At 40.5% G+C, this 27,576-nt stretch overlaps 1 protein-coding gene and 1 long non-coding RNA gene across 2 annotated transcripts; one reads left to right on the top strand and one right to left on the bottom strand.

Annotated features, from left to right (window-relative positions):
* The first annotated feature begins 171 nt into the window (after positions 1-171).
* On the top strand, positions 172-26,676 carry LOC145434349 (ATP-dependent DNA helicase PIF1-like). Its single transcript, XM_080311714.1, has 14 exons — positions 172-540; positions 6,468-6,594; positions 7,454-7,587; positions 7,700-7,762; positions 18,216-18,354; positions 18,853-18,995; positions 19,710-19,843; positions 20,729-20,843; positions 20,908-21,014; positions 21,673-21,790; positions 23,833-23,961; positions 24,155-24,275; positions 25,063-25,238; positions 26,355-26,676. The coding sequence occupies exons 1-14, from the start codon at positions 322-324 to the stop codon at positions 26,574-26,576; spliced, it is 1,947 nt and encodes a 648-aa protein (XP_080167840.1). The 5' UTR covers positions 172-321; the 3' UTR covers positions 26,577-26,676.
* LOC145434351 (uncharacterized) lies at positions 4,066-8,879 on the bottom strand. Its single transcript, XR_013913354.1, has 2 exons — positions 7,700-8,879; positions 4,066-7,587 (listed from the first exon to the last, which is right to left on the bottom strand). It is a non-coding gene; the product is annotated as an uncharacterized LOC145434351 (long non-coding RNA).
* Positions 26,677-27,576: the final 900 nt, after the last annotated feature.

The raw sequence follows: 27,576 nt of genomic DNA, 5'->3' as shown, positions 1-27,576 counted from the left end.
CTAATACCGAATACTGTGCAAGAATATTTTCTGTACCACCATCACTGCCGTGTGTTATGTATTTTGGTTGGATGAAAATAAAGACTCTCTCTCTCTCTCTAAACTACGTCCTTTCCATAAACTTCGAGCTAAACCGACCGTGTCCAGGGGGATTTAAAATTGACGTCATAGAAGCGCGGATTTGAAATGTAAAGCTTTGTTGAAATTGAAATACAAGATCTTGGAGTGGAGTACGAGTGTACGACTTTCTCGAGTATCGGTATCGTGTGTTAGATTTTAAATTTCGGGATCGTTTATGTGTTTTGTCAAATACATGCACAAATGGATAGCTCGGATTCATCCTTGATATGCAACGTGGTTATTGAGAACCTGAATTCATCGCAAGAGACCTTGAAAAGACAAGCTTCGCGAAAGGGGGAAATATCGCTTTGGCGAAATGAGCACAAGGAAGTTGTTCTTGGGTTCAGAGGAACGAGCGGCAAGCAGTCTTTTCAGAAATATGTCGTCAAAGACTTGAAGTTCCATTGCAAGTATCTCAAGGTAATTTGTTTATAAGGCATTGTATTATTTTTGTGCAGAGCATTTTTAGCTCCGATCTCCGAACATAACGTTGCCTGGTGTGCACTTACTGTTACACTACAAAAAATAATTTGCAATTTTGGTCTCAAATTCAAGACATTAGGAAGATTTGGTATCATTTTCAGCAAATTCAGTCTTACTGATGAAGTGAGGTCTTAAAATCAAGACTGATTCAGCTTTTCAAGACCATATTAAATTGTTAAGATTATTCGGTCTTCAAATGAAGACTGATTCAGCTTTTTAAGACCATATTCAATCATGTCAAGATTATTTGGTCTTAAAATTAAGACTGATTCAGCTTTATAAGACCATATAAAACTGTCAAGATTATTCGGTCTTAAAATTAGGACTGATCAAACATTTCAAGACCATTATGAATTGTCCAGATAATTCGGTCTTAAAACCGAGACCAATAAACGCGTCTTATAAGACACATTGTGCTTTTTGAGACAATTTTTGATGCATCAGTTTTTCTGGTCTTGTTTTTAAGACGAATTTTGCTAATCAAGAAACATCATGGTCCGTGGTCTTATAAATCAGAATGGTAAATTGTCATGGCACCACCAAATACGTTTTGGCTCTCCGCTCTCAAGTCACTGCTGGATTATATTTGCAATGACCTTTGATGGATCAAAATTTGTCAAAGAAAGCTAATTACGTCTTGTGCTCCGGGCTCATGACATTTTACCATTCTGATTTATAAGACCACGGACCATGATGTTTCTTGATTAGCAAAATTCGTCTTAAAAACAAGACCAGAAAAACTGATGCATCAAAAATTGTCTCAAAAAGCACAATGTGTCTTATAAGACGCGCACGCAGACGAACCGCGTTCGATTCTCGTCGGAGGTTTATCTGGGCTCCTCTTCCCCTGCCGTTGCCGTTCTTACGGCGACAAAAAAAGCCCAGAAAAAGACCCGACGAAAGAAAGCACTCACAATGAATGGAAAAGAACTAGTAGAAAGGGCCGCGGCTTCAAAAAGATCAACATCGAAAAAGAACTGTGACATCGGGCACTCTAGGCCGAGGTGGATGTTAGAGTAAAGGATCGCTACTGATGCGTGTCGTTCTACATCTTCCTATCTGTTCATGACATCGCATTGTGTCTTATCGCATTGTACATTGTGTGTGACTTGTTCAGATCAAAAATATAACTCAACCATGTTATGTTATGTTATTGGTCTCGGTTTTAAGACCGAATTATCTGGACAATTCAAATGTAGTCTTAAAAAGCTGAATCAGTCTCAATTTTGAGACCGAATAATCTTGACAATTCAATAATGGTCTTGAAATGTTTGATCAGTCCTAATTTTAAGACCGAATAATCTTGACAGTTTTATATGGTCATATAAAGCTGAATCAGTCTTAATTTCAAGACCGAACAATTTCGAAAATTCAATATGGTCTTAAAAGTTATTTCAGTCTCAATTTTAAGACCAAATAATCTTGACATGATTGAATATGGCAGTGGCGGCTCGTCCTATAGGGCAACTGGGGCATTGCCCCACCTAAAATTCTGTTCAATAACAATTTAACCATTTATAGACGCACAGCAATCAGTATATACCGAGATCACGGCGAAACCCGCATTATTCTTTTGCTTTCGCTAACAAATGCCCATACATAGCGAAGTCTCTGCGAAAATCGAATTCTCTTCTGTGTTTTCGCTTTGTGAATGCCTAGCCGGGGCTTGCCCCGGTAGCGCTCATAACAAGCTTTCACTATCTATTCTCTCAAAGCCGCGCACAATAAAGAAACGGTGATTTACTCTCTCCTATACGTAAAATGGCCGAGCAAGTGGGGCAACTATGCCTGTCGCCCTTAAGGTGTGATGTAACAATCGTATCTATATCTGAACTCGGTTACCGTGATATGCGTTGACTCGACCTTTGCTGGTATATGTCGATTTTGACGGTGTTTCGCACCATGATAATTCTTGAAACTTGGTACGATATGTCGTGAAGGTAGTATTTAGCACTGCTCCAAGTTTCAGGCTTGCTACTCAAAGATAAGGGTGGTAATTTCGTTTCCGAAGTTCAGTGTGTGCTGATCTATCATGTACATTGTACAGCAAACAGATTTTACTCAAAAGCCGGTATTGGTCTCCATTGATTTTGACGATGTTCCATACTGAGATCGGTCATGATATTTGGCACAGTAAGTCTTAATGTTAGTATCGACCGCTGTAATAAGTTTTAAGTTTGTCACTGAACTATGTGGGTGGTAATTTCGTTTCCAAAGTCGAGTGAGAGCTGACTCTTCATTTATTGCTAACAGATTTACGCAAAAGCCGTTATTGGTCTCTATTGATTTTAACGATGTTCCATACCTAGATCTGTCATGAGTAGAGCCCGACCGATTATCGGCTCGCCGATAATATCGAGTCGATATCACGCTTGGAGAGAAATATCGGTATCGGCCATTGGAGTTCAAAAAATATCGGCCATTTTCGTGACGTCACATCATGGTGGCAGGGAGTCAGAGAAGTCGATAGAAGACACGAGGACGGTAAATTATAAAAATAAATGGCTAAGCTGCATAAGGCATACTGCATACAGGGCAGTAGGTGTGCCTATCTGAAAAATATTATAGATAACTAACCACCGTTATGCCCCACTGACTTCGTGGGAATCCCCCTGCAGTAATCGATCACTAAGCAGCTGGATGGATAGTTGTCTGCAGAAGATTTTAATCAGTAAGAGAAATGAGAACTTCAATCATGCTGGACTGACCCTCGTGATGATAAAGAAAAGCGTCGCGTCGAAACATTTCTCTGAAGATAGTGCTATTGGTTCGGTACCAACAGAGCTAATTATACCAGTAATGCATGAAGTCGTCTGACTGAGGCCTGCGGGCCCACCATGATAGGAAATATGCGAGCATATAGGGCAAGAAAATCAAGCAAACGTGGAGTAATGCCAATAATTGATACGAAAATTTTTGATTCCGTGATGACATTGGCCAATTCTGACGAAAGAGCGTAAAATCAATTGATTGTTGACATGCTGGTCATGGACTCATGGTCAAGGGCCAAGGGGGATGGGTGGAGGCGTGGAGCAGTTTCAGACGTGTACAATTTGAGTTGTTTCGCACATTCTCTTCATCTATTTGTTAATGATATGCTGAAGGCTTCAGGTGCACTGCCAGAAGAATATCAATATTAATATCAATATTTGGTGAAACCATCGAAGGAAAGATCCCCTGCACGGGAGCGGTGGAGCCGAAATGAAGAAAGATTTCCAATTCTTGCTGTGCCACTAGCTATGGTATCAAGTGTCAGACTGCTCACTGTGTTTAGTACTATATACATCATTTATGAAAGACCACAGAGATTCAGTCCCTGGAGAAAGGCCCGAGAAATTGTGCTTCGTGAACTGTAATCTGCAACTGCTGGATTGGTGCTTTTGATATATTTTTACAGCCCCAAGATCATTTATTTCATGTTTAAGCATATCAATGGCTGTAAAGTTGTTGAAATAAATGCTCTGAGGTGTTAAATATGGGCCTTGAGCTGGATTCCATATCTTTTGAATATCGGCTGAATATATCGGGGTTATCGGTGGAGGTACTGGATATCGGTCTTATCGGTATCGGCTCAGAAATCCAATATCGGTCGGGCTCTAGTCATGAGCTTTTGCATGGTATGTCTTGATTTTAGTATCGAACGCGGTGCCAAGTCTTAAAGTTGACGCTCAATGATTGAGGCAGTTATTTCGTTTTCGAGGTCGAGTATGGTAGAGATGCGCGCTGATCTGATACTTAGCCTACCTACATCATTGCGGATCTCACGGAAAAGCCGGTGTCTGTCTGTGCTAATCTAGTCTGCGTTCCATAACGAGATCGGTGATGATATTTCCAATGGTATATCTCGATGATCGCATGAAACAGCTAACTAAGATTCTCGGTTTGCATTCAAATATTCACATAATTTTATGTTCGCCAATGTGCATTTCACTGTGAAATTGTGGCCTTCAAACCATTTGCTTACAATCCCCTGTCAAATGCGATAGCTATTTCATTTTCGATGTCGGCTAACAGCTGATCATTCGATCAGCCTATTCCTCGATCTATTTTACTCAAAGTTCGGTGTTCGTCTGTTTGTATTGATTTTGACAGTGTACCATGCCGGAATGGGTTATGAGATTGCGAATGCTACTTCTCGATGATTTCATGTAACAGTATGCTAAGTTTACGGCTTTCATTCATGTATTTATTGATTAATATATTTTCCAACGGCGATTTGGCAGCAGACAGTAAGCCGTATGTGTTGCGTCACAATCTCCAGTTTCAAGGCCAAAATGTACTATGTTGTTCCGAGACCGAAGTTCCGAGGCTGCTGTCCTTAGTTCTTCAAAGACCATTCAAATTGATGTTCTGGATTCAATATGACAGGCCCAATCCATGAGATAACAATTGCGTATGTGTCCGAAGTCGTTGACCTTTGCAGTTAGGCTTACGCAATCTCTCGAGTTCTAGTCATTGGAATTAGTCTGGTCAAGTCAAGTGCGAACATGAATCGTATTGAATCTTTGCTCCGTACGTAGGCTAGTTTACGCAGTTGCCTTTAGAGCGAAAATTAAAGGTCTAGAAGACTACTCCTTGTCGCTTCGACATATTCCTGTCTTTTCATTGTATCGCATTTTTGTGGTGTATTGAACTGATAAAATTGCTAATAAACCAATGATGATGATGATAGAAATTGTCCAGTCCATTGATCCAATCGTACGCCGGGTACCTCCGCTTTGGTTGCCTATCACCTGGTCGTAACTCGTAACCACCAGCTCAGTGGTCGTAACACACCAGGATCGTGTACGAAACACTTTCGGACGGCCTATCGATTTGCGTAATCTCTAACTCTACCATGAAATCATAACGCATGCTACTAAGGATGACCTGATAATTGATTCGTGGCATAGGGACGATTCTTAGTTCACGTACATTATGTAAAATAATCCTTTGATTAAAAAAAATGAATAAAACATTTGTTACCACACTTCAAGTCACGGCTCACCGGCAAACCTCTCGCGGCACCTACGTTAAAATCACTGTTGTCGGGAAATTCATGTGACCATCATATTAAAGTTACTTTTTTACGTTGGAAAACGCCATTGTGACGTCATGTTGATAAAAGTCGCTCGCAGCCCTTGCCCCACCACCCGATATTGTCACGAGCCGCCACTGGAATATGGTCTTAAAAAGCTGAATCAGTCTTCATTTTAAGACCGAATAATCTTAACAATTTAATATGGTCTTGAAAAGCTGAATCAGTCTCGATTTCAAGACCTCACTTCATCAGTAAGACTGAATTTGCTGAAAATGATACCAAATCTTCCTAATGTCTTGAATTTGAGACCAAAATTGCAAATTATTTTTTGTAGTGTACAATATATCATTTTAGAAAATAACATGTATGTTCCATACAAATTCGCAATACCGCGAGCATTCAAAAAGCCATGTTTTACAACAATCAGTTTAATATCGCTAATGATGACATTCTGTAAATAGGATTAGGCCTACATCCTTAGTAATGCAGTTACTGCAACTGAGTTCAGTGTTTTTATCATAAGATTGTAATGTTTTCAAAATTAATTTTGCTTTTTCATCAAAGACATTTTCAATATACCGGTACTCTTCGAACGCTACAAGTAGGCTACCGGTAACTTAGCAATATAACAGAGTGGAATTGGTGGCAACGTCACGCAGAACTTTCTGTTTAATTACTGAATTATTCTATGCAGAAAAGCTCTTATCATGCAGGATTTATTTCCAAAAATGAACTGAGATTCCATAGCGGGCAATATAGGCCTACTCCCCATCCCTAACGCTATCTCTTTGCAATTTATTGCGGTAATACTACTTTTGAAACAAAGTTATCCATTGATTTTTAGGAAGGAAAAGTCTCGATCACGATTATCAATCACAGTGTCCGGTTTCTGCTTTCCAACTGCCCTCCGGAAAACTTGAAGAATTTCTGCAAGATTTTATCGGTGAAGCTATCCAATGAGAAGGGGAAAGGTCAGTATTTGTGCGATTGTAAAGTAACTTTGTTAAACTGCCTAGCTGAACGTCTTCGAAAATTAGTCTCGCACCATTCCAACCAGTAGCTATCTCCAGTTGATCATGTGTAAGTGTATATTACGATGCTTTTGTGGGGGCATAAAAATGAATTAAAACACATTGCCGTCCAGCTTCTATCTGGAATAATCGTAATCCATGCTTGAAATTGGAGATGGTAAAGATGGAAAATGTAGGCTATAATATGCAGATATGTAAAACACTCTGATTGTCCAATTTCAACTTCATTTGTGTTATATATATATGTGGGAAGGCTTGGAACTTTAGGCTAATTTTTGTCATCAATTTAGATTTGTGGAACATGCACCATCGACATGACGGTTACTAGTTAATTTGGCACCTGGGGAGTTGGGCATTAGAAATGTAATGAACCTGTTGAAATTATTAAAGTGATGCATCAATATTGTGTTGGTAATTTCGAATATGAATGTCTTCACTGAATATGGTTCATTCTGATCTCGGCACTTGGGATCTAGCCTATGCATTAATGTCGGGGATAGATTAGGATAAGGGTCTGTCAAGTGCTGAATTCTGCCAAATGCCAAATTCACCAAGGATTCACTTATAGGCCTAACCGATTTGAGCATTGAATTTCAGAAAAAATACTTACTCATATTTGTGATGAACTGAAAACTTTCTGTCGCTGATGTCTATGGCATGTTGAGTAGGCACTAATCAATTACAATATGCTGTTCTGACTTGATCTGGTATCCACTGACTTGTCTGCGCCAGAGCTAAATTTACATTAAAAAATGACCTCGCATACAAGCGAGTGATAAACCTAATTGTCTGGATATAGGTCCGATGTCTCTCCGCCAAAAAATGTTGCTCGGACTTCCGAAAGCATTGGAAGAGATCAGCCCGTTGAATGAAAAAGACATTGCAAAAGTGAATGAAAGAAACGCTTCGAAAGAGAATGCTGTAAAAGGTGACCTAGCTAAATGGAGTTATTTGAGTTTCAATACTCGATGAGATACAATACTGATACAATTTTTACAATACCGGTATACATTTTTTATTATTTCAAACCTCCGTACCAGGTGACGCGGTCAAGCCTGAGAATCGCAAGAGAAAATTACCACTAGGAGACGCCACCAACAGAGCGCAGGTAGCCCACATGACAAAGTATTTATGCTTTTTCAGATTTTAAGTAGGTTTTCCATACTTGAACCAGTTGCTCTGGTGTTCAAGTTTTTAACCTACTTTCACTTCTAATTTAACAGTTTTTTAGGCAGACCTTACTTTTACATTTTGGGTTTTGCAAAATGGAAAGTAGTTTTGTATTACTTTTACAAGCGAAATTGTCATAAGAATAGTGTGAAGTCACCCCTGTATCAGAAGATAATTTCGAATAAAGTGTCCATTTGTAGTGTCATGCAGTCATATCATATTCGTTGTGAAGATAATCTTGCGATCTTGCAATGAGATGTCTTGGAAATTGCTACGTCTACTTGTAATTGAGTAGAAATCTGTGGCGTTTCTTCTACTCGAGTAGTATTGTCGGCTTCTTTGAACACTTATGCTAATCAGCGGTATATAGCCTATCCTGTTACATATAATTTTCTGCAATCTCTAATCTCTATATTTGTCGGCAGTCATAGTGGAAATGCGAGTATATCATGTAAACCGGTTGTTCCGAACCTTTCGTGGACCAGTAATATTCGAAAACACATATATATACCCAGTGGCGTATCCAGGGGGGGGGGGTTTAGGGGGTCGGAACCCCCCCTTTTCGAAATCCTAAAAATTGATGTAAAATATAGCCTCTAATATTTGCTAATTTAGTAGTTTAACATATTCGTTTTTACGTATGAGAAGGCGAATATGGCGTGTTAATGTTATTTGAGGGTACTAAAACCCCTACCAAATCTTGGAATCATGCGCCGAATTAGTCGAAAGCAGTGCTTTTCAACCTGTGTGACGGTTCGCACTAGTGCGAATGAAAAAAATTGCAGTGCGAATGACGGAGGTGGTGCGAATGAAAATCCCGGATGAGTGCGAATGAAAATCGTGAATAATAATTGCTGATATTTCTGACCTGGAATAATTCAAATAAACCTATTAGGAAATTCAATGGCAATATAACTTTTGTTGCTGCGACGCAATTGTAAAAACTTGTTTAATTTACGATGCACCACTAATCGTAGCTCTCACAAGCCGTAGTGAATTAATATTTTCGCACTATAATTATCACGTAACGAAAAGCCTGGCTCGGAAGCTTGTGTAGTGACAGCAAACTTGGACAACTAGATAATTATAGTTGTCTAATTTCACTAAATTAGAGCGAAATGCTAGTAATCTAATTCTAATCTAATTTGGAAAAGCCGAAAATTTCATAGTTGTCCACGTCTGAGTGGCAGACATAGAGTAGGTCTATATCAGCCCGTCTGAGCCTGCGACAGGCTCGAAAAATGACGTCAAATTGACTTTCTGCTTTCTTTCGCTAAAAATCCTCATACTTTCGTAATAACTGTTGGATTATTGCGAGGCACGAGGATAGTAGTAAATACCATCATTACAGACTCACATTTGCAAGTTACTGTAACGCAAATTTTTACCCCATCATGGGTTATTAAAGTATGGAGCGCAAAGAGTATAATTTTGGGTCGACGCGTTGGCAGAGCTATCCGTTAATATGTATGTAATATCTGTTGAATTTATTGCAAAAATCCTGCGATAGTTTTTACAAATCTAAGGTCACGAAGTGAAGTAGGCTACTCTAGCCAATAAGCGAGACAAGCAAAAAATATGGTTTTATCATGAGAATTCATGATGAGATTTGTCCGACTGGTGTTTCTGGAAAACATGGTCGAAGACCGTTGGGATGAGCTAGTGTTTGTCACTAGCGATGTGCAACGAGCGAGTTCAGGTCTATGAGACTCATTCATTTCGAGGCCAACCCCTTCTGAGTCGGGTCAAATGATGGCGCAAAGTTTTGGCAAACAACCCGCTGATGAAATGCGGTGCCAAAACATAAGAGTCGACAAAACCTTGGCCAAAAAAATGAGCGATACTGAATGGCCAAATCATTCGATATGGATATGCTACGTTGTCGGCACGTAATAGTCCTGTTCTTGCAATCTGAGTAAGACAGCAGTACAACTGCGACACGCGTAGGTATTTAATGCACCCTAATTTGAAATCGCGTGCATCAGACATATTTTGTAGAGCTGTGTTGGATAGAATTGTGGTGTGCGCGTACTGTATGTCATACATGTCGTGTCCGTAAAATCGTAGCATACTACTGTAATTTTCAAAATGAATTCTTTTTCATGGGTGTGGCTCGGGTGCCACACAAAAACTCAGATTTTGGTTGTAGTCTAAAAAGTTGCGTTAACGTTATTCAACTGTTATGAATTCTCAAGTTAGATTGAGCTAAAGAGCAGAACACACAGTATCGTCAGTTATCCCTTTCTAATCGGCCGACGTACTGACCAAAATTTTACTGCATCCACAAAAAAAGACGATAAAATGTCATCCATATGGCTTAAATCGACGCCCAATATATTGCCGTAAACCTGAAGTAGCCGCCTAGCGGTCTGAGATACTCTTACGGCTCAGACGCCAGAGGGAATAGCGGTGTGCGAGAAAATGTTCTCGATTTCTTGAAAATAAAATACAATTTTGTTCTTCTATATCTCCTGACGTCATACTTAGGCCCTCTCTTGGTATATGACCACCTGATTACGTTCCGCATGAATCTCTACGTTCCAACGAGACATTACACGCTACTATGGCGCTTCATAGCCCAGCGCTACGATCTTGGAAAGGTAGACAAAAGCCGAATCACGCGGCCGCCGCCGATGAGTAATCGATTACGTAATCGCGTAATCTCGCGTAAGGCAATTCACTTCCAATTCTACATAACATAGTAACTATTTTATATATCTCCATGCTATTGAAGTGGTATCAACCCCAGTGGCTTGTTTTATGTAACTTGCAACTGCATAACGGATTCGTAAGTCTACACATATTGGCTTATTCGACACTGCCCAGTGCCCATATACGCTCCAGAAGTCATTTCATCTGATACATTATTGCTTTATGACACATCAATTTGAACTGTATTCTACACGGCTAATGTTCCATGTATGATCAACAGTAGTCATAGAAGCCAACAGTAACGTCGTGTGCCATCTAAACCAGGGGTTCTCAACCTGGGGGGCGCGCCCCCCTTGGGGGGCGCGGGAGGCTCTCAGGGGGGGGCGCGAGAAATTGACGAAGTCAGTATAAATTGTACGTGCCTGAACATGTGTTTCGCATCCATTATGAGAAGACGATTAATGAAGATGAAATTTATTCCATATTCAAGAAAGCGTGCAAAATACAAACTCTAGCCACCGCGCTCAACGGAGTATAGTCTGATTTCAACTTCATTTCAGCAAATTTTTGAAATTCTTTGGAGATATAGAGAGCAATTCCCACGTGTAAGTCATTCATTGCTTCATAGCTTTGACAGTAGCCTAAAGCTTGTCGCGCTGGGCAGCTCTTGTTAGTAGCTTGCGAACTGCACTGCCTAAGACAGACTTAGATGCAACTAGGGTTAGTTCGGATATCAATAATTTTCACTATCCGGATAACGGATATATCCGGATATTTTGGAATTTATCTAACCGGTTAACCGGATAATAACTGCTAAGTGAGACAATCGATTTCATTAGGTCTGCATGTAAAACGGATCGCAAAATCATTACACAGTGTTATTGTTAAGTACCTACCTACGCGCGCAGTATGAGTGAATACGAGAAAAACCACGCAAATTTAATGTTCACTGCTTCTGCAATGCCCTCTTTATAAAGCACAGATGCATCAATTGTGGGATCCTGTAGCCGGGACCGGAATTTTGTAACAAAGAGTCCACGTTCATTGAATGCTTTTTCAGCTTCCACATAAGTGGGCTGAATAGAAAGCAGCGCTTCGTAGAGAGTCAAAAAGTTGGCAGGTCGTACGCCGGAAACTTCAACGGCTTTGCATCCTTTTGACCATCCTTATGTTTAGGTTTAGAGTACTAGAAGGACGACTAGCTGATACTGGAATTGATGCCGACATCATACCTCGCTCTAATTCACGTGATCAGGCACGCAGCCAGCCGAAAATGTAGGGGGACTGAAATAAAATCAGGGGGTTTCGATTTTTTTTTCGAATTAATCATCAGCGGAAATCAATTACGCTTGCACGCACGCACATTTTCGCGAACATTCGATGTCATTCAGTTTCGCGGTGTCACTCTCAGAATCACTAATTAGAATACACTTAACGGCATATCGTCAACAAGCCATCGAGAGATAGGAGCCAATGCGTGCTGGGTCCGAGATGGTTAGGCCAGCGATTATATCGTTCGTAGGCCTATTGCAGATGCGATTGTGCAGGTCAACGATAATATCGTGAGCACCAAGCCAATGAAGATGCGATTGTGCAGGCCAGCGATGGAATAGTGTGTACACTGCACATGGCCTATTGCAGATGCGATTCTTCAATCCAGTGGAACTATCGGCTTGTTGAAGACGCGATAAATCAGGCCAGAGACGATAGCCGAGCGCGTGGCAATCAATGACCTAATTTAACGATCTTCTCAGCAGGAGATCGCGTCACATTACATTGTGCAATGTGTACAGACGCATCTCGCTAATTGGCAACACGCTTCTCGTTAATCGGCCGTGCCAACACTGAATACGACTTATTGAAGCTTACTAAAACGTGTAAAATGCATTAGCAACGATTCTTTTTTATCCGGTTAACCGGCAGAAAAATATCCGGATATCAGATAGTGGAAATACCTGCGGTTAACCGGTTAACCGGTTTACCGTTATCCGGATAATCCAACCCTAGATGCAACATGGGTTGCCCGGTTTCGCCCTCAATTAGGCTATATAAATCAACACAATTTATTTAATTTCCAAAACTGATCAAATTTAGCCTGAAAGGACAGAACGACGCCTTGCTCTCTGTACTCACTACCAGCATCAGGATTAGTCTCAGGGTGACCTACCTTGAAATTAATTAATGGATGTCTTGTTCAATGTTTTTTTGTTATTTTCAAACAAGTTTGGAGAAATTTGTCAGCAATGTAAAAGACTCAACAACTAGAATGCAGATTCAAAATTGGCGTAAGATATACCTTATGTATACTATTAGATCAGGGGTAGGCAGCCTGCGGCCGTAGAAGGGAATTTGAGCGGACGTCGACGCCTAATTCAATTAGTATGTGTTGGCGGCCGTAGACATGCAAATTGCAATTACGAATTCACTCCCGCATTTTCGAGAGATTTTAATTACTCTTGAAATTTTCTTCGCCCTCCGCGCAATTCAACTAGACTTCATTTTTCGATTTTAATGCAGTAGCGCCCTTCTTAATCTGAGCCGGAATGGGAATTGGCAAGAAATAACAATTCGTTCGCGGCCCTGAAAAATTTTCGCGCTCCGCGCGACAATATGCACCTCCCGGCAACTATTCATAACATTGCCACTCGCGATTTCGGTGCGTACAATAGGCCATTGTGAAAAGTAGAAGAGTCCGGAGTTCACCGGGAAGGGATATGGACAGTTTACCATAGGAATTTTGCGTCCAGATCGTTCATTGCGGCTATGCCCTGGAATGCGGCCGTACGCTACATAAGCAATCGAAATGCGGCCATGATTATCAAAAACGTTGCCCACCTCTGTATTAGATGATGTGCTCTTTTTAACATGACGATAAATGCAAGGGGGTCAGGGGGGCGCGATTTCTTTGACCATCTCCAAGGGGGGCGCGTGTCAAAAAAGGTTGAGAACAACTGATCTAAACCGATATATAACTGCCTCTATATGGTGTTGTTATTACAGGCTCTGGTACCAAAATAGCCTAACTCTCACGCTTATTTGTGTAGTGTTAGGGCTGGTGTCGGCTTTCGTATACAATACTAAACCCCATGATAGGGATATTGATGAATATGCCAGGATAATGGCCAATCATATGTACAATTTGCAATTGCCTGAAGCAATTGTACATCTGTTTGAAGCCGCAACGAGTCGGATGAACCTACGCAGCCATGATTTTCACGTAATAAGGTATTGCTTTCTTTCACGTCGATTTGAAACATCTCTACGTGCTAATCTTCGATATAAGGACTTTCATAGAATAATATGACCAACAACAAGTCATAGAAGATAACTGTAGTTGGTTATATGACGTCTAGAACGGAAGATACAATGGTTTATATTCCAGGCGTTCATTCACGCGAACATCATTACAAATTCACTTTTGCGGGAAACGTTTTTGCGTGTTCAATCTGCATTTCAAGCAGGATATACATTGATATAATAGGTTGTACATGGTCTTATGCATGCGTATTCATAATAACTATAGATATAAATCGATTGTTACAGTTTAGAAAGTAATGCAGGTCGAGCAATCTTAGAATAAATAACGACTCCTCCGTGTTAAACGATCGCGGTAGTATACTGGTCCGCCGGTCGCAAAGGGATTTGCTCTTCCCACATACTCGCGAGATATAAAATGGTAAATCGAAAAAAGTCTCATAAGGTAGCGAGATCTAATGTGTCTATACTCTTCTTGATCGTTTAGACCAGGGGTTCTCAGCCCTCTCTTGGCCGTGGCCCATTTTCCGGGTTGAAAATGTGCTGTGGCCCACCTCTTATCTTGGAGTCTTAATCCTGTTCAATGCGCTGTAATCGTAGGCGCCGTTATGCCTATTTCTCTAAAATATGCGCATTTTTCTCTTAATTCACTGATGATATTTAAATGCAGTTATGCAGACCTTTCGGCCCATGAAAACGCGCAGAGCGCGAAGAAAATTTTCATGTCTGATAAATATCCTCCAACAAACGACCAAGGAAATTATCTTGGGCCCCTCCGAGCTCCCGCAATTGGGGGTTTGGGTACAGCAGTTACGGCCCGGGTAGATCATAGGCTAAAACTCTGATTATATTATGATCGTCCGCTGCTCCATTCGCGTCGCGAAACACAATAATCAAATCCACGCATACGCTGTGTGATTGAGATTTTATTTCCACCATTGTGGGGAATAATATGATACGGTAATCATTCTGGGTCAGCTTCAAACAATTCATCAGTGAATGGGGTACTACGGAGAAGTGGGGAAATATTTATTTAATGTGCATGCTGTACCATGCACATTGCATGTCTTTTGTACCAAACCAACTCGAGTTACGATGTCAGAATATTCAATCCAATGATACAATCAATTCGTGTGACTCTTACATTAGGTACAATGGTTTCCAGGTCAGACATTTTAAACCAACTTCTAAGACTTATGCGCTCTGCTAAATCCTCAATCAATTGCGATTCGTTGCGGTGGTGCAGATACCTCCACCAGAAGTTGCTAATAATTTACAATTATTGCTAGTTTTATCTTACAATATTTCGACTTGCCTAAGTACAGTAAATCTATACCTCACTTACACTTCATTCCGAGTTTATTGCACATCCCTTTCAACAACATACGACATATGACCTTGCCAGAATACTTGGATACTTCAGCATTACATTCCAGTTATTACATACTCGAAATTAATTTAGTTGCTGTTATCCGTAAGTTGTCATAGCCAGTGGGAAAAGCCGCCGTTCTCCCTCCCGTCTTCGGCTTGAACATGCTGACTCCATACGTGCCACTACGTCTCATCAGAGTCGATGACAAGCTTTACGTTGCCTACATATAATTAGATAATATGAATATATTTTAGCGGTAAACATAACAAATATAACTAAACTTACAGTAATTCTAAAATTTTCTAAATAGCTCTGTGGCCCACTTCAAATGCTCCTGTAGCCCACCCTTTGAGAACCCCTGGTTTAGACCTTATTTTCCAAGACATAAGGCAAAAGCCTCACGCAAACAGTTGGGGTTTTCACCCTTTCGACATACTGAAGCCTCCTAGACCTTTTCGTCAGCTCTCAAAATCGATTTCTTCCAGCAAGCATTTTTCACTCGTGAAAAAGACGTTGTATTTTGGATAGGAGTGCAGAACAAATTTTAAGTCCTGGCCATCCAAGCACTAGTAGACGTTCTTGTACAAAACCCAACAACTTGTTAGGCAGAGAAGGGTTTTAGTGAAGTAGTTGAAATCAAAACGAGCGAAAATAGTAGCCTTTTTAATGAGACACTAAACTTGTATGTTTGTTTGTTTGTTTGCGGTATTCATGGTGTTTGTCGACTACTATGGTCATTTACACTAGGCCGATATTTTTCATTTTTATTCCGTAACTGCCGACTTATAGCACGGTCCACTTCTATGCTTTTTGTAAGACACCGCTTACGCGGATGAGGTGACGGGCAGGAGCCTACATAAACCTCCAACACTTAAGTATAGAAATTCTGAAGTCGATCTCGGTCGGACTCGAACCGGCAACACTTGATAGCTTAAGATACCTAGTAGCCAATTTGTTGCACATCTGAACAAATAAATGCTGTATTTTCATCTTCCTTTTGCATAAAAATTTTCGGTTAGTTTGTGCGAATGAAATTTATTTTACAAAAAAAGTGCGAATGAAGCGCAAAAAGGTTGAAAAGCACTGGTCGAAAGCATAAAATAGGTCATTATATTTCGCTAATTCCATACGAATTCTGCGCTTGTTCAGCTACATTTCCGCGGTAGTAGCTGACGTTCTCAACTTTCTTCCCTCGATTTCTCTCTCGCCTTGCTAAAACGAGAGACGCATTTTAGGAAAATCTAATCTAATTGGCCGACGCGATACGTAATTGCAAAGACGAAGTTGTCGGCAATCAACATCGCCCGCGAATTCGCTGCACCTGCTCGCCTTCCTAATTAAGAATTGCACGGCGTGTTGATTGATCAGCGAGACGCAGACACGGCGGCACCGGTACGACAATGCTATTCTCAAATCCACATTGTCTTCGCGATTATTGGCGAGAAATGGTCTACGATTGACATTCACATTTCAAAATACAAGCCTAGCAATCCACGTTGCCGAATGTTAGGTGGCTTGGTGGCGTCCGAATACAGGCCTGTGTTGTCGCTGAACGGGAGAATTGAGTAGGCCTAGTAGTATAGTTATCGGCTGACAAGTTTCTCTGTCGATCAAGTTATTATCCCAGTGTGTACTTTGTATTAATTGACTGACTTGCGTACTTGCAATTAAGGTGTAATTACCTTCGCACGTACTACACGCGCAGCCGTACGGCTAGTAAAGCCATCGAAAAGCACACATTCGTGTACGATGTACATTGTACACTGTTCACACCACACCTCTCTGTGGTGATTGCGATCGCCCTCGTTTATGCTACCGCCTTATTCCGCGCTTGTTCGTCCGCTGCGATACTACCGACCGTGCGCATAATATCGTCAAAAACCAACAAAACCGCGCATCTCTGGCCGGAACTACGCGCTTGGAGACGGGCGGCGTTTGCTGGCTCATGACTAAATGTGAGCAATTACGAATTTATTTCAATCATACCGTCAAAGAAACGCGATTTTCGGGCAATGTCTGTATCGTATTCGTACATCTCCCACTCACCGCAAATCTCTTTTTATTATTAAACTATAGAATATCGTAAATATTCGCCATGGCGTGGAGACGAGTAATTGTAATGATGACGTCATAATAGCCAATCTCGTAACGCAAAACCCCCCCCTTTTTCGCGCTCTGGATACGCGCCTGTATATACCGACTGACTGATAAACCTCCAAATATCAAAATCAACCTAACACAACGTCATACGAAAAACTAGTCTTCTTAGCTTTCACAACTAACTGATCTTTAACAGTTTGTTACAAGGTTGTAATGACTCGAGTCATGACTAGACTTGAGTCACGATTTTCTGATGACTCGACTTGACTCGAGTCATTTTCTTGAAATACCAAAATGACTCGACTAAGACTTGACTCAACTTGGACTCGAGTCATTTCGCATGACTCGAACCAAGTCATATGACTCGAGAATAAGATGGCCAAGACCGTCATTTTATCATAATTTCAAAGAATAGTAAAGTAACCACACTATTGGGATTTCGTCTATTGGTAACTGGCACTTGATGCGATCAAAAACTGCTAAAAGTGAGGAAAATTAGTATGTTATAAATGCGAACCATTCGATATGACTAGACACAGTTATAAAAAGTGGGTTTAACAAGATGACTTTAACTGGAAACTGAGCAGTCAACGCAATGGCTTAGACTCGGACTCAAGTCCTAATACCATGACTCAGACTCTGCTCGATGACTTAAACTCGGACTTGACTTGGTGGTGAATTAAAAATGACTCGACTTGAGTCGAGGTAAAACTATAAAAGTGAGATTGACTTGTGACTCGGAGTCTCGTGACTTGGTTACAAACATGGTTTGCTGCAGCACTACCGATAGCAGCATTGTGACGTTCACAAAGTCTAGAGTAGACTGTGAGCTCTATATTATTACCATGCTACGGTATTTGAGGTTTCATTTCATTTATTAATGAGCAAGCGTCAAATTTCTTGCATTTTGCAACTGAGTTGAAAAATTGTGATGGATTTGGCGGATCGACCAGAAAGTTGACGCGGACCGGCGGTTGAGAACCACCCGTTTAAATCTCTTTCTCTCTTTCAGAAAGGTACCAACGGCGAAGCGGCAGCAAAACGCAGAATGATATCTCTCCCGGTCGAAAAACTCAATCAGGAACAGAAACGAGTGTTGATTGCCGTAAAAAACAAGTTGAACATCTTCTTCACTGGGAGTGCGGGAACGGGTAAATATGTGTTGTAGATTTTTGAGCCAACTTTGGTAATGTAGTTAAGAAGGTTTCAGAACGCAATCTGCCACTCGTATTACAAGTAGGATTGGGCACAATTGATTCGAGTCGAGTAGAGAGTCAAGGTATCAACGAGAATAATAGTTTCGATTCTATTTTCCACTATGGTTGAGGTTGTAAACCTCAAATGGTCATATCGCGGCATAGGAAACATGTACTACAGTGCCTAAATCGCAAATCTGTTTATTATACAGCAGGTGCATGGTGCAGAACTTGAAGCTTAAGACTTTTGTCACAGCATCCTTTGCAAGAATACATCTATTTTAACCCGATTTTAGGAGTTATTAACAAAATAAAGGGATTCAAACAGATTCAAAAGTGACACCTATTCGGCAAAATATGAAAAAAGTGATCATATTTATGGACCATGAAATTCATGTTGTAACAATGGCAACAACAAACTAGCTGCATCATACCAATTGTTTATTATTTCAGGAAAGTCGTTTCTGCTCAAGTATATTGTCGGCATGCTGCCTCCGGCTCATACCTTCGTAACGGCAAGCACCGGTGTGGCGGCTTGCCAAATTGGTGGTATGACTCTACACTCGTTTGCTGGCCTTGGAAGAGCTTCGGGATCGGTAAGTTTCAAGAAGACGCACCGCATGTAAAACGCCGCAGGTCGACTGGACTTGTGCGTCTCATTTCACCGAAAATCTTGTGTCGTAAACCCCGGTTTTCTGATATTTGTGGAATGCAAAGTCTGTTCTTTGTATATTTTTAAAATCTGGAGTTTGTTTCTTGTGACTTTGCGTTCGAATACAAGTTTGAGTTCAGCAATATCGCAACTAAATTCGGAATATCCGAAATCATTTACTGACCGTATTAAATCGAGTTTGCATAACTTGCAAAAGCGAATTGAATATCTTCATAAACTCCGTGTTTTCCAACAGTTCAAATAAAGCTTCGCCAGCAGTCAAAGTACTTAACGTTGGTACCGTAATCGATTAGAAGTAGTAGTGTAATTTTCTACTCAATTACTAGTAGAAGTGGCAATTTCTAAGACTGTCAAAACTAGTTTTGGCAGAAGTAGAAAATTAGTCATTAAAAGTACTTTTGATTGCAAGATTTGGTCGCTTTGTATACTTTTAGTAGTTAACGTAAAATAACTAATGTCACTACAAATAGTAGTGCGAGTAGGCAATGCCATTTTGATTTCTCTGAAAAATTAGAGCTACTGTTGTTACTGGCCACACCCGAGCTTTACGTATTGAACACTCCAATGAAAATTTGGACTCAAGTGTTCTTATCCAGTTGCAAATGTCATTTTATGTGATACATTCTTTTCATCGAAGGTTCAACACTGTATTGAAGCCGCCATGAAACGGCCGTCGGTGTTAAAGCAATGGAAGAAATGCCAGCATCTGATTATCGACGAAATTTCTATGATTGACGGAGATTTCTTTGATAAATTAGAGGCCATTGCCAGGTTAGTGGGCTGCATTTTCTCACTCTGTCAAACTTCAAACTGCTCTTATTCCAAATGAAGTTGTCTCAATCTCTGAAGAATAGCCTCTCATAACCATGGTACGCTATGCACGTGTTACTATGTTAATATTATGTTTGTATGATATTTTTGGTGGTTTCTGATTTGCCGTAATATTTTACTATGAACTAGAGTTGGTCGAAGTGATCGGCGTTGCTACTGAAGTAACACAAGTAATGCCTTACATTTCTACTCGAGGACAAGTAGAAGTAGTCATCTCTAAGACATGTGAAAACTATTTCAAGTGGAAGACGAAATGAAAAGTATGAGAATTACTAAAAGTGAGTAAATTTCTAAGTAGCCGATATTTGGTCGCATACTTTCAACAGTTAGTCGGATGTTCCTACATACGAAATCGCAAGATGTATCGACGCAGCTAACGCAAAAGGACTATAATAACACCACCTTGGATAGAATCTTCGAAAAAATATATTCAGTTACCGTGATTCAGAGGGTATTTCACGCGTTTCTTACGACAACTTAGCTCATGATAGTGGTGCAATCTTATCTCTGAACTACTTTTTACTTCATAAAAAACTAAATTGGCTCATCTAGAATACTGTTCAGGTAGATGTTGAAGTAGTCGTAAAACATTACCACTTCAGTAAGTACTGCAAGTAGCTAAAATCTACCCGAGTACCTCGAAATAGTAGAAATATGCAACATATACAATATCTCAAAAACGTGATGCGATAAAGCAGAAATAATGTCAGAGTCGTATTCAGCGCCCCAAAATCATGTTTGATTGAACCTGCTGGTAGCCTATTTTCATACAGCAGACTTGTTTGATGTCAACCAGGCGTTACTATTTTTACATTTCGATGACAGGGTAGCAAAACGCAACAGTGAACCGTTTGGCGGGATTCAGCTTATTCTCTGCGGGGATTTCTTCCAATTGCCGCCGGTGTCTAAGGGTGCCGAGAGGAAAAAAATGTGCTTTCAAGTAATCGAAATAACAAGTAACTGATGCTTTTCACCGATCTAACTTCTCCATATCCTATGTACAGGCAAAGTGTTGGGCGGATTGCATCTCAAAATGCATAGAGCTGCGACAGATATATCGACAAAACGATGCTACCTTCGTTCGACTATTGCAAGACATCAGAATCGGAAGGTTGATTGTGTTTTGTGTAGAATATCTGCTTGGTAATCAATACTGGTGGCTGGGACTATCTTGGAAGCAGATAGCCTTAAACTTGAGAATTAGCAGATTCGTTATTGCTCCATGTCCACAAGTTCTTTGAAATGTGACTGCATGTCGGATGTTTAAACCCTTAGTAAAGACTGCACGTGAACATCAGTTATGTTGGAATGTCGCCTTGTCTTGTTAATGTTCATGGTCGAAAATGTTTGCTCGCAAATGTGTGTGTTTTGAGATTAGAATTTCGCTTTCAGGGTAGAAACTCTGCGGGCTGCTCAAAATCCCATCGCGGGTCGTATGTTACCTGCCCCGGATCTGAACAGTTGATGGTCTTGGTACAATTGAAGCATTGTGAATTTTATACCATGAACTCTATATTGAGCGGAAAGTGATGCATTCGTAATTTCTCACTCCATTCGACATTTGGTATTTTATTCCTCTAATTAATGGACATTGGACAAGCCTCCTTACATTATACAATTGAAATTATAATATATTTTCCGGACCGGCGGTTGAGAACCATTGGTCTGATTGATGCGGTTTCAGTCGTTACAATAATCGAAGCGTTCGTTTTCAAGACTCTGCATCAGTAATATTTTGTTGTTTGAATCTACAAATGGTTACATTCTAGGTGTACTGAGGCCACTTCTGCTATTTTGCAAAAGACGAGCAACAACAAACTCGGCGGCAGTGGAATACTCGCTACCAAACTTTGCACACACCGTGAAGACGTCGATTACACAAATACGGTCGGTTTGATTTTGAAGTTTTAGGCATTGGTGGTCACTGGTCAGTAAAGTATAGCTTCTCTTCTCTATGCGAGTAGATGGCTACTTTCCAAAATGGCGGCCAACGCAAAATGACTGATGACATGCAAAACTGTGCATTTTTCGAAAGCATATTCATTTACCGTCGTGATAGTGTGACTTTTACGACAATTTTACTCTTGAATAGTATATGGATAATGAAATGGACCCGAATATATTCGTCTGACAATCGTCAGGTGTAATCGTCAGCAACTAGTAAAGAATTGGAAGGAACATTGTATATCAACAACCTTATCACAAAATATGAAGTCACCTGTGGGAAATTTTGAATGATCGGGGCGAAGAGAGTGCCATCTCGATTTACTATCTTGTTCCATCTAAAATTAGTACATTGAGATTAAGATAGGGTTGCCATACGTCCGGAATTTCCCGGACATGTCCGGAATTTCACTGTTCAAACTAGCGTCCGGGAGGAATTTCTAAAATATGCCAAATGTCCGGAATTTTGAATACTTGACGTAGGCTCATAATTGTTTTCGTAAATCAACATAAAAACATTATTTTGGGGAATATTTATGCTGATGCATGATATTTTTCTTCGCGCTGCGCGTGATTTACTATCACATTTATTGGTTTTGATATGGGGACTACCACCCTCGTAAAAACTGCAATAAAATATAATTAAGAACACTGTTCATTTACTGAAATAAATGAATCGCAACTATATGAGAACGGTATACTCCTAGAGATCGTTTAAAGGACCGTTTAAATGCTTTATTCAAAGATAGTGGTTCCAGACGTGTTGAACGTAATCAGCCCGTGAGTCTGGGCAAAGGTGCTGACTTCTTTTAGCAATCAGCTTGTCAAATTTTGATCTGGACCAAGAAACATTTTCAAATTGGAGATGGACTCGCGACCATAAAAGGTTGGAAACCACTGGATGTGGAATGTTTATAAAGCTCCGTGGTGCGCACCGGCATAAGGATGTGGGCGGAGAGTAGTAACTAAATAGTAATATATGGAACAACCAATATTATTGACAGACTTCTTTCAAAAAATTCAACGACCAGATGCATATAGAAACCAGATTCATATAGCAAGCCCCCCCCCTCCCCCAGAAGTTGTATCGATTATCTTATGGTGGGCTCAAATTCATTGTTTATTTGGGAGCAAAAGGGCTGAAAAATGTGGTTTCGGTCCTGGTTACGCAACACACAGCCACATACTCCTGAGTCCTGAACCGGATCGTGACCACCTCTGGTCTATGAGCAAAGCGTTGCTACTGTGACGTCATAACTCATTTTGAAAACCACTCGTGGGCGCTAAAGAGTGTCCGGAATTGGGGTCACAGAAATATGGTAACCCTAGATTAAGAGCTCTCTTCGCATCTACTGTTCGAAATTTCATGCCGGTGACGTCATATTTTGAGATAAGATTGTTGGTATACATATGCAATGTTCTCTCCAATTCTCTATTAGTTGCTGACGATTACCCCTGACGGAGTGTCAGCCGAAAATATTCGGGCTCATTAATAATATAGCCTACAATTCAATTGTATATGGATGTTCTGTAGGCTACCTCAAAGAAGCTCTTCGAAAGTTTCACTCTTGAAAGTGATAAATGTTGATATATTACAAGACTACTTCAATCTTGAAAAATTCAAAGTCCAAGATGTAAGAATTCTGGTCTAAAAACTGTTTTGTGTAACAGTGGAAGTAGCCTACAAACCACTAAAGTAGGCCAAACCTGACTGAGTTGTCTGGAAAAGTAGAAGTACTTTATACTGACCACCTGATTGGGACTGAATATAGCTGCAAAATTGTACAGAATGCGTTTGACTTTTTCCTGATCTTATAGAATTGTGTTTTGGAATCTGATGCCTAGAAGTATCCGTCCTCTTGTGGTAAAAAGTTTATTTTAACCATCATTTATTTTGAGCAATAAGATATTTCATTAATCGCAGTCATTTGTAAAATTTTAGATATAATTCGCATGTGTTCCATCAAGAATCCATTCATTTTCAGTCACATTTGGAAGAGCTCTCTGCTGCTTCTTGCACTTATCACTGCGAAGATAACTCGTCGTCGTATTCCGCGGTATTAGATCAAGCTTTGCCAGACACCAGGAAGTTAACACTCAAGCTTGGGGCACAGGTAATGTGCCTGCGTTTAGCACATATCCAAACAAAATCGTGCGCTGTATTGATTAGTTTACTGGATTATTCAGCTTGTTACGTTGAAACCGATGTCTACGTACTGGGAACATGGTCTTGAAATTTCCTCTATATTTTGTTAGTTCACTCTTAACTCTGTTACATTCCTGTGTGACGCAATGCACTTTTTGTAGGTGATGTTGACCAAAAATCTTGATGTGTCTGCCGGTTTGGTGAATGGGGCAAGAGGGGTGATAACAGGATTTACAAACAGCCTGAATCCCTCCATGAGAATACCGAAATTTCAATTGCTTGGTAAGTAATGTGTTGGTTGGTAATGTAGTTTTGAAGGTATTATTCTGGTGATATTTGACTTGAGCACAATTAGATTAATTTCCATGGTAAGGCGAGAGATGGAGCACGATATGTTATGTGCAACGTCTCGGACAACACACAGTCAATGCCATATCCGAATTCGTTTTTTTGTCTTTATATATTATTGTTGTACTTGTATGTGACGGTCGGCGAAAGATTCTCTGCCTCTCGGTGATAAGTTTTGAGATTGTAGCATATGTGCCCGTTCAAAAATAGACTTGGACTTTTTCGCTAGTGATATGCTGATTTCATCCATAAAACTGTGAAATTGTATCCGAAGCGACCTTCCATTTTATAAAACTCAAGAGTAACTTAGTTTCAAAAACTGAGGAAATGAATTCTCTAGCGGACTGTAGATCAGTGTTTCCTAACCGGGGCTCCAGCGCCAGCCCAAGGGCCGATCTGAATTTTGAAGGGAGCGGAAACGCTCAGGGGGCGCTGGGCTCGGATAACTGGATATGTCTTTTCGAAGTTTGCATCTAGTTGCAATATCATTAGTCACTTTGCGTTAGCCACGGAGATCTTGCAATTTCAAAAGTAGCCACCTCTGATCAATGGCTAAAAGCATGTATATGAATATTATTATTATTATTATAGAGTATCCTGCTTGTGCCTGTTTGATTGGCAGTTATCTTATTCGAGTATCGTTAAGACTTCAAAGTACTTTTTTCCATCTCCGTTTATTGGTGCCTGGTCTTATTGTTCACTTTGTTTTCTCAATTTACAGGCGAATCGTTATCCCAACCTCAAAATCTGGGCCTGCCCATAGTCCGATTTCTGTCCGGTATTGAGAGAACCATTACGCACGAGAAATGGTCGCTGAAAATTTCGCAGGATTGTGTCGCCGCCCGAAAGCAGATTCCTTTGAAGCTGGCGTGGGCCATCTCGATTCATAAAAGCCAGGTAAATGCGGTTATTTCTACCTCTACTTGGGTAGCAATGCATACTACTTTGAAAACCTAGGTTATTTCCTTATTACCAGGGCTGCTAGTGATATCAATTGCGATTCTTATCGCCTACTTGTAACCAGAAACGTGGTCAAAATAGTCATCGTCGGTTCTCAAGTAGAAGCAGAAGTTCTGTGGTAAATTTCTGTTTGAGTGCAGGTAGAATTAGCGATGTCCGAGTAAGCAAGTACTTGAGGCCTAGTTCTGTCTGAAAGTTGCTAAGTAGAAGTGGAAGTATTCTATGACATGAGCATTTGAGTTAGTAAAGTAGTGCATGCAGGCAAAACATACTCCGATAAAGTAACTATAGTCAACTCTTTGGACACTGTGGTACTGCTCACTTTGGCCAAATTATGTGGAGAAACGGCAGACAAGACAACGTGTTGAGGTACAGCACTGTTATGTAGTAACTGGATTGCAGCTATACTGCAGTAATTGACACTAATCGCATACTCTTTGATCCCAACAACGCAACAAACTACCGAACTGTCAAGGAAACGTCTTACTCTTCTCTTCATTTACTTCAATGAGCAATTTCACTTTAATGCTACACGTTTTGTGGTACAATTCTGTTCTGCAAGATGGACGCAATTGTAAGGACCTAAAAGTGACTGTGAAGCTGGCAAGGCCTTGCATGAATTCATTGTCGATTGTTTAGACATAAATCAATGCAATTGCATCTTGTGTTAAATTAAACAAAGTAGGAATGTCGTTGTTTAATCATAAATCAATGCAATTGCATCTTGTGTTAAGTTGAACAAAGTAGGAATGTCTTTTAAACCTAAATCAATGCAATTGCATCTTGTGTTAACGAACAAAGTTGATTGTGTCATACCCTAACGATTAGAATCGCAAACCGATGTCCGAATTCAGCGGGGAATTGTCCGAATCAACAGATTTTGTTACATGCAATTTTAACTTTTGTTCCACTCCCGAGCATTTTGACCGAATAAAGTGGTTGTCTGGTCCGGTGTCCGTAATTGAGTGTACTTCGTTTCTGACCACCCACCTCTGCTTGTAATCGCTCAGTACTCTGGAAAACCATTGACATATGGTCTTTCCATTCATTCAGGGTATGTCTCTCGATTGCGTGGAGATGTGCCTTTCCAGAGTGTTCGAATGTGGACAGGCGTACGTTGCTCTATCGCGCGCGACGAGCTTGCGAGGACTCAAAGTGGACGATTTCTCATCTTCGTGCGTCCGGTCGAACGTCGATGCAATACGGTTTTATCGCAACTTGCGGCGAGATCAGATGACCGACGGTTACAATGAGCTGATACCTCTCGGACGATGACACTGTGACAGCCGTGCTATTTGACTCTTGCGTTTTATAACAGTATTGCGTATGGAATGAAAACCTACCTGTCTTTTAATAACAAGCTATAAGTATTTCATTTCGTTATTTCGTATGAAGTACCAGTAGATAGCATTTTAGTTAGGTAGGCAGGCTGCTTTTGGTAGATAGGCGCTTGTACGGTTGTATACTGTACAATTTGTGCATTGATCGAAGATCGTGGCCATAGCACACCGGTTGGCAACCCCAGCAATAAAAACATTGGTGCTTTAGACTGGATGCTTTATTGTTGCGTAACCAGGACCGTAACTGCCACACTCCAAACACCCTAATTTGGGGAGGGGTGAGCTCGAAGGGGGCCCAAAATGATTTCGTAAATTAACATAAATTATAGAGTTTTTTTATAAATTTATGCAACTTTAAAAAAAAATCCTGCTCACGATTTCACATTGCCAAATATCTGGGTTATTGGGTACCAGAGTTGGATCAATTGTAATTGAAGTGAATGTAATTAATTAAATTTTTTCATGTAATTGTAATTGCAGCATTTCTATTTTGTATAATTGTAATTTGATCAAAATTTTGCCAAATGACAATTTCAATTACATTGTCATTGAAACCTGACAATCACAAAATAAAATAATTTGCCTATCTACATCGGTGTTCTATGCGTGCCTGGTTAACTAGGTAATTCAGCCATGCTAAAACTTAGTGAATTACAATGTAGGCCAGTGGTACCCAACGGTGGCGATTTTGAGAAATAAGGTGGTGAAAAGGGGCGAGTGGGGGGGGGCGAAAATGTTAAAACGTCCAGTGGAATATATCTAATTAACACGGTACACGGCCAAAAATGCACATGAAGGCGGCTTACTCTGCCATAACCCGAAAAAGAGGTCAACGAAAAGTGGACGCGGAAACCGGTTTTCCGAGCACCTACCATAGTGATTCCCTAACTGTGTGCCGCTACAGATTCTCAGGCATGCCGCGAATATTTTTTTAA

This window comes from Botryllus schlosseri, chromosome 2 (assembly GCF_051294905.1).
Source record: "Botryllus schlosseri isolate E-star chromosome 2, Bs_hap1, whole genome shotgun sequence".
Taxonomy (NCBI): domain Eukaryota; kingdom Metazoa; phylum Chordata; class Ascidiacea; order Stolidobranchia; family Styelidae; genus Botryllus; species Botryllus schlosseri.
The sequence above is the reverse complement of the archived record's forward strand: the minus strand, read 5'-3'. Positions and strand labels throughout refer to the sequence as shown.

Excerpts from the sequence above, each read along its gene's own strand:
- LOC145434349 (XM_080311714.1), top strand. The coding sequence starts at position 322 with ATGGATAGCTCGGATTCATCCTTGATATGCAACGTGGTTATTGAGAAC. Across the intron at positions 6,595-7,453 it reads ATCCAATGAGAAGGGGAAAG|GTCCGATGTCTCTCCGCCAA; the intron begins GTCAGTATTTGT and ends GTCTGGATATAG. Across the intron at positions 20,844-20,907 it reads GGAAAAAAATGTGCTTTCAA|GCAAAGTGTTGGGCGGATTG; the intron begins GTAATCGAAATA and ends TCCTATGTACAG.